The sequence below is a fragment of the Orycteropus afer genome, unplaced genomic scaffold, assembly GCF_000298275.1.
Source record: "Orycteropus afer afer isolate SDZICR_OR568_19922 unplaced genomic scaffold, OryAfe1.0 scaffold00109, whole genome shotgun sequence".
Taxonomy (NCBI): Eukaryota; Metazoa; Chordata; class Mammalia; order Tubulidentata; family Orycteropodidae; genus Orycteropus; species Orycteropus afer.
Genome location: NW_006921696.1, coordinates 5,441,336 through 5,449,486, shown reverse-complemented (window position 1 = coordinate 5,449,486; position 8,151 = coordinate 5,441,336). Strand labels below are relative to the sequence as shown.

Here is an 8,151-nt window from a genome sequence, read left to right as displayed (position 1 = left end):
TCAAATACGATGGTGAAATTAGGACATTTCCAGATAAGCAGAAATTAAGGGAATTTGTTGAAACTAGACCAACCTTTCAAGAGATGCTAAAGGGAATCCTTTGGACAGAGAAGCAACAACAGCAAACAACTGATCATTAACACACATGATGACATAACCCAGAACCAACCCAGTTATAGAAGTATCCGAAGTAAATAAGCCTACAAGATTGTAAGCAGGGAACCAGAGACATCAATTGACAAATGAGGACAACTACAAACCAAAAAGAGGGGAAAAATTGGTGTAGTTATAGAACTTCTAAATGGTGGGGAAGTCAAATCAACTACAAGATAGAACGGACTGTTCCAAACTTGGGAAGAAAACTATAAATCACAGGATTTATAGTTTATAAATAATCTCAAGGAAAACTGATAAACTTTCACATCAAAATAAATGAGAGGACCAGCACAAATATTTAGCAAATACTAAAACAACAGCAACAAAGGAAGTGATAACATGATTCATAAATAAAATGAACTTAGCACAGAAAATTATATGGAACAAAGAAATGAACAACACAGAAAAAGCACATAACAAAATGATAGCAACAAATTCATATTTGTCCATAATTACATATCTGGCAAGGGACTTATCTCTAAGATTTATAGAAAACTCCAATGCCTCAACAGCAAAGGGATTAACAATCCAATTGAAAAATGGGCAGAAGGCATGAATAGACACTTCACCAAGGAGGATATTCAGGTGGCTTGCAAATACATGAAGAGATGCTTACGATCATTGGCCATTAGAGAGATGCAAATCAAAGCAAGAATTAGATACCATCTCACCTCAGCACTGATGACAAAGTTCAACAAGACAGAAAATAACAAATGCTGTGGGGATGTGGAGATTGGGACTCTCATACACTGCTGGTGAGGCTGTGAAGTATACAACCACTGTGGAAAGCAGTATGGTGATTCCTTAGAAAGCTGGAATTGGAGATACCATTTGACCCAGCAATCCCATTACTAGGTATATATCCTCAAGAAGTGTGAGCCAGGACAGGAAAAGATACATGCACACCCATGTTCATCGCACTATTTACAATAGCAAAAAGATGGAAACAGCCTACGTGCCCATCAATGGAAGAGCGGATGACCAAATTATGGTACATAAACACAATGGAATGATATGCAGCACTAAAGAATAATGTAGAGTCTGCAAAACACTGCATAACATGGATGAACTTGGAGGACATTATGCTGAGTGAAATAAGTCAATCACAGAAGGACAAATATAGTATTAGTTCATTATTGTAAAAAGTCAAGGAAAGGTTTATATATGGAAGGAAACTTTCTTTGTTGGTTGCTAGGGGTGGGAGGGGAGGGGAGACAACACTGAGAAAAAAAAAAATTCATCGACCTATATCGCCTTGCTGTTGTTGTTGATATGTGCCAACGAGTCATCTCCAACTCATAGTGACCCCTCCCTGGGTTCCTGAGGTGGTATCTCTACAGAAGTAGATTGCCCAACCTTCCTTCTGAGGAGTGGCCGGTGGGTTTGAACTGCCAACCTTCTGGTTAGCAGTCAAGAAAGGCACTTTGTGTATTTCACTGTACATAAATTATATTTCAATAAAATGCATTAAAATAAAAATAAGTAAGATATAAGGTGAGACCCTTAGACTATGGTCCCTAGGTACCCTTCAGGTCTGGAATTGAACTCACACCTGTGGCTTCCAGCCAAACAGCATATAAGGTGAACACTGACATCAGGTGGATACACTCCTTAGAACAATCAATCATAGGAAAACAGAAGGATAGCATTTGCACAAGGAGACAGGAATACATAGGAAAGAAGGACACAGGGAAGAGGTAACTGCAGGGAGGAAGTGGGAAGAGAGCTATTACATTGTGAGGAATTGCAGTCAATGTCATGAAATAAAATGTGTATGAACTGCTGTATGAAAAATGAATTTGCTCTGTAGTTTTACACCCAAATCACAGCAAAAATTTAAAAAAAAAAAAAAAAGAATACCATGGCAGTGAGATGGCAGATCCATCAGCGTCTGTACTGTGTGCATGCTGAGGGCATCTCTCATTAAGATGATTATGTTTGTTTTGTATTAGTCCTATTTAAGGATTAATAAAAGAATAACTATACAAAAAAAAAAGTAAGGTCCTTGAGAGTAGGGATTTTCAAGTGTTATATTTTAGTATTTAGAATGGTTCCTAGCAAAGAGGAGGTGTTCACTTAATATTTGCTGCTTTCAAGAGGAGTTAGGTTATGTCACACATCATTTGTCAATTTAACTTTGTCATATCTTTCTTCCCAGAAAGCACCTGCTTCACTGACTATGCTTTGAAAAATTCTCTACTGAAACCTAAAGTCAAATGATTTTTGGACTATTATATCACAGTTTTCTTTCATTTACACAGAGAGTTAGTTGAACATTGACTAAGCTAACTTATTTTAATCTTATTATCTCAGTATATATAAAACAGAAAAAAAATTATATTTGATACCACGATCCAACAAGTTATAAACAATTTGTCAGACATGATCCCACTATGGAATTCTCATAAATCAGTTATGCAAAAAACATTTTAGATCACCTGATATCCATATTATTAGTTTTAATTAAAAACTAAATGAGAAGATGGTAAATATAACTTTCAAAGGGTTTACCCTAGGTTCCACAGAAAAACCCAAAGTGACTCTGAAATACACATTAGCCATAACTGCATCTGAGCCTTAGGGTTACTACCATGCCTCTGCCATTTACTTCAATCACTTGTGAGCCCCTAAAACTTCATTCTACAACAGCAGCTTAGGTGAGGCTAGAGGGCTAGAGCAAAGTGGGGATCATTTCTTTTAGAGATTACAAACATATTTAACAAAGAGAGTAAATGCATCTTAACAGATAGCTCCCAAAGTAACAAAGGGTAAAATATAACCTTCAATGAAGAATCTAAGCCAGAAACCTAGGACCTTATAACCCAGTAGCCATCGTTATTTTTCTTTCTCTGTTATTTATTTTTCAAGCCATTATTTCTCAGTACTTCAGAAAAATGGTGTCAGGAATTAAAATGGGAAAAAAAAAAAAAAAAAAAAGAGCCCAAACCTAGGGATGGGCTGAGAGATACTTAGCAAGAGTAGAATTAACTGCCTTTGGAATTAATTTTGATATGTAATAAATACTCAATGAATGAAAAAAATCAGTAAATGAATAGGGGATTTTCTTTTCATGAACAGAATTCATTAAATCAAGAGCCATGGAAAAATAATGCTCTCAGTGTCAAATCCATGCCTAAATATTAAGTTTTATTATCATTATTTTAAGGTAACTATAGAAAACATCCTTTTTTATTTAGTTTTGTTGTTGTTATGTGCCATTGAGTTGGGCCCAACTCATAGCAGCCCCTCCTTGGGTTTCCGAGGCAGTATCACATGGGGGTAGACTGCTCAACCTTCCTTCCAAGGAGTGGCTGGTGGGTTTGAACTGCCAGTCTTCTGGTTAGCAGTCAAATGCCTTAGGCATTATGTTTACTTCCTGAGAAAACCACAGCAAGCTTACCTGATGTAAAGCGTAGCTCAGCAGCACTGTAACATAGTAATATATGGGGAATCCCCCTTGATGTTCCACTTTAGGAGTCCACCAAACCAGTAGGGCATATTCTAATCCAAGCAATAATCTATAGCAAAACAAAGAAAAAAGTGAACTTTCATTTTTAGTTAAAAACAACAACCACCAGAAATCTGTGTGTATACCTTATGACAGAAAGAAGTCTGTATCAAAAACCTGTTAGGAGATTAAAAAGAGGGAAAAAGTGCACCTAGAGATACAGAAGTTAAAGATGATTTTCCAGTTTTTTCCCATACATACTTTATAATCAGATATTAGTGATAGTGATGAGTGTTTCTCATTTTAACATTTTCAAATTTAGTAAAGGTTTTGTTTCATTTTTACCTGTAGGGCATGGCTTTGTAAAATATGTTTAGTGGCTGGGGACCTGCAGTGTATTTGCTGATAATCAGAGGCAATATTATTTGCAAAGGAACCATTGGAACTGCCAATAAGGCTAAATGTTCTTTGGGTACTCCTTCTTCTACCAATTTCAGTCCTGTTACTGCATCTGCTGCTGAAAAACCAATCTACAATATAAAAACAAACAAAAACATTTAATTGAGACTTAGAAAATACTGTCTTCCAAGCATACGTAAGCTCTTCCAGAACCTGAATTTCATTACTGGCTATAATGGACTGCATTGTGTCTCACAAAAATATGTGTTGTACATCATAACCTCTATGTTTGTGATTATAATCCCATTTGGGAATGGGCTGTCTTTTTTATGTTAATGAGACAGGATTAATGTTGGGTGTGTTTTGAGTCAATCTCTTTTGACATATAAAACAAATTAAACAAATAAGGCAGTGAGTGGAGATGGGTAAGACAGATGTCAACATACATCGTGATCTCCAAGGAATCAAGCAGCAGAAACTGAAGAAACAAGGACCGTCCTTCAGAGGTGACAAATATAGCAAGTTTTCCCCTAGAACAAGTGCTCTCAATTTGGAATTGTAGCTGCCTAAACTGTGCTATGAGGAGCTCTGGTGGCATAATGCCTAAGGCATATGACTGCTAACCAGAAGGTTGGTGGTTCAAACCTGCCAGCCACTCCACGGAAGGAAGATTGGGCAATCTACTTCCATAAAGATTTACCACCTTGGAAACCCAATGGGGGTCGCTATGAGTCAGAATTGACTTGATGGCAGTGAGTTTGTTTGTTTGCTTTTTTTAAATTATGACAAGATAAATTTGTTTGTTAGAGCCATCCACTTGTGGTATTTCTGTTAAAACAGCACTAGATAACTACGACACTGGCCATATTAATTTATCTGGAATGATAATCAAATTATAGAATGAACTTTGCCCTTTGGCCCACTAACAATATTTAGTAAAACCAACTGAAAATTCAGCAGTCTGAGGGATAGTACATGGTTCTACAACAACTAAATTTTCTTTCAAAAGCCTCAACTGATCCCCAATAAATCTGTTTAAAATCACTGTTACCCATACATATTTTTAATTGACCATAAGGTAGCTCTGGTGGTGTAGTAGTTAAAGCATTCAACTGCTAACCAAAAAGGTTGACTGTTCCACCCACCGGCTGCTCTGCTGAAGAAAGAAGAGGTAGTCTGCTTTCCATAAAGATTTACAACCTTGGAAATCGTACAGGGTAGTTCTACCTTGTCCTAACGGGTCGCTATGAATAAGAATTGACTCACTGGCAGTGAGTGTTTGTTTTCTGGTCTGGACTGACCATAATAAAATTTCTCAAAGCAATCTAAAGTGTGAAGTAATTCTGAGAAAACATTATATCTGAAAGATTGAATAAAATGAAGGGTAAGAAATAATATAATTACATTAATTCCTAAGAACAATGACAAAGAGAAAGGATAATAAAATACTGACTAAAAAGTTTGAGGTGAAATAAGATATCTACATATTTCTAAGTATTATTCTCTAAATTAGTTTTTAATTATAAAAGGAAAAAAGAGTAACTTTAAAATAGATTAGCCAAGTAATTAAAATTAATAACAGATAATAGGATAAATGGTCATCATGTGGCTGCTGATATAATTTCCTGAGGTCACAAATATTACTTCTGTGCTATTTCTGCCATATATGTATAACCCGAACCTAAAGATGAAAAAGAGTAGATAAACCCAAAATGAAAGCCATTCTATAGTATAATTGGATTGTATTCTTAAAAAATGTCAAGGCCACGCAGGACGAAAAAAAAAAAAAAAAGACTCGTGACAAATTAATACAATGTGTGATCCTGGATTGCATCCTTAACCAGGAAAAGTTATAAACTGTTACCAGGATAACTTGTTGAATTTAGATATGGTCTGTGATTAATAATACTGTATAAATTTTAAATTTCCTGATTTTGATGATTCTATTATGGCTTTTAAGAGAAAGCACTCATTCCTAGGAAACACATACATATTTAAAATATTTGGGGATAAATGGGCTTGATAGGTACAAATTATACTCCCAATATGTCAGAAGAAGTATGTAATAGAGAGAAAAAGAAGAAATCTGAAGAAAGTGAAGCTATATGTTAACAATCAGAGAATTTGGATAAAGGATATATGAGAGATCTTCCTACTATTCTTGTCACTTTTTAGTAAGTGTGATATTTTATCAAATAATAACTTTAATAAAATGAATGATAGATAGTATACACTTTAATTTCCTGAATGGAGCTAAAGAACAACTTCACCATAAAAAAAGGTCAAAGATCATTTAACTAAATGCACCAAAGAATTTCAATTACATTTCACTCATGCTCTATATAAAAAACAGATATACAAACTATACAAAAATAGTAAAAATATATTTTATATTTTTATATATTAAAAAAGGATACACAAAAATAGTCAAATATACAAACTGACTTCAATACTTACTCTGTATTAATTGTGGTGTAAGAGATGTTTGTAATACACATGTCTAACAAAAAACTCATATCCAGAATATATAAAGGACAAAAATGGACAAACTATTGCTATAAACAATATGGATAAATCACACAAAGATAATGCTGAGCAAAAAGAACCAGCACAGAGCACATAGTGTGTATTCCACTTATATGAAAGGTAAAAACAGGGAAAACGAATCTATCATGTTAAAAGTTAGGAGAAACGACTTTTAAGAGTTACTGTTTTTGTTGTTAGGTCCTGTTGAGTAAATTCTGACTCATGGTGACCCCATGTACCACCGAATGAAACACTGCCTGGTTTCACTACTAATAGTGTTTCACTACTATTCGTAAGGTTTCAGTGGCCAATTTTTTCAGAAGTGGATGGCCCTATCCTACTTCTGAGTCTGTCTTAGTCTGGAAGCTACATTGAAACCTGTCCACCATGTGTGATGTCACTGGTATTCAAAATACCAGTGGCATAGCCTCCACCCTCACAGAAACACTCACTCAAGCCACCACAGTAAGACAAACTGACAGACGAGTGGTGGGACTTTAGGGAGGTTTACTTTATTAAAAGGGAACACTGGACTCTCAACTCTGCAACTGAGGCACCACCTTATACATTGCAGGGAACGGTATCAGGAAATGTAACATTTTTGAAAAGCAATTCAGCAATCATATTCACTGGCCCATTAATTGTCCATTGAAGAATCTATTAGAAGGAAACATTCAGAATTTCAAAGAAAGACTTTGCACAAAAATGTTCATTAGTGTATTTTTATAATTAAAGACTACAAGTAAATTGAATATACAACAACAGAAAAATGACTGAGTGAATTATGGCAAATTTACACATTGGATAGCTATTAAAAAGTATAAGGAGCCCTGGTAGTACAGTAGTTAAATGCTTGGCTGTTAACTAAAAGGTATGCAGTTCAAACCCACCAGTCACTCCACAGAAGAAAAATGTGGTAGTTCGCTTCTGCAAAGATTACAGACTTGGAAACTCTATAGGGCAGTTCTACTCTGCCATATAGGGTGGCTGTGAGTCAGAATTGACTCAATGGCAAGAAGTTTGGTCATTAAAAAGTATGCTTTCAAATATTACAGGTATAGGAATATGGGAAATGACAAAAACAAATAATTATGTATAGTATGACCTAATTCCCTGTTTAAAGTGTGTGTATATACACATACACATATAAAGTGTATGTATATATAAATATGTACAGACACTTACACACAGAAAAAATAGAGACTGAAGGGAAATATACCAAAAATGCTAACAATGGTTATCTCTAAAGGATGTAATTAGTTAATATGTAATCTTCCTTGAAACTCCCATTTTTTTAAAGTTTCCCTCTCCTACTATTTGTTGTTAGCTGCCATCAAATAGGTGCTAACTCATGGTGACCTCATGGTGTAATAGAACAAAACATGGCCCAGTCCTGTATCATCTTCATGCTCATTGGTATCCCCTATTATTAGAAAGGAGGGAAAACTCACTATTTAAAATTAAAATAGTGAGACTGTATTTTTCCTCCACAGTTGTAAAAAGATAGCTGTCAAATCTTTAGGTTGTTGTTGTTGTTGTTATGTGCCGTCGAGTCAGCCCTGACTCATAGCGACCCCTCCTTGGGTTTCCGAGGCAGTATCACTACGGAAGTAGGATTGCCC

The 8,151-nt window shown here is 35.4% G+C and overlaps 1 protein-coding gene across 1 annotated transcript in view; it reads right to left on the bottom strand.

Annotated features, from left to right (window-relative positions):
• Window positions 1-8,151, bottom strand: part of SLC33A1 (solute carrier family 33 member 1) — a 42,306-nt gene that overhangs the window by 8,226 nt on the left and 25,929 nt on the right. Inside the window, exons 3-4 of the mRNA XM_007943563.2 lie at window positions 3,950-4,134; window positions 3,557-3,674 (exon numbers count right to left, since the gene is read on the bottom strand). Coding sequence (XP_007941754.1) covers window positions 3,557-3,674; window positions 3,950-4,134 — 303 coding nt within the window. The remainder of the gene's footprint in view (window positions 1-3,556; window positions 3,675-3,949; window positions 4,135-8,151) is intronic.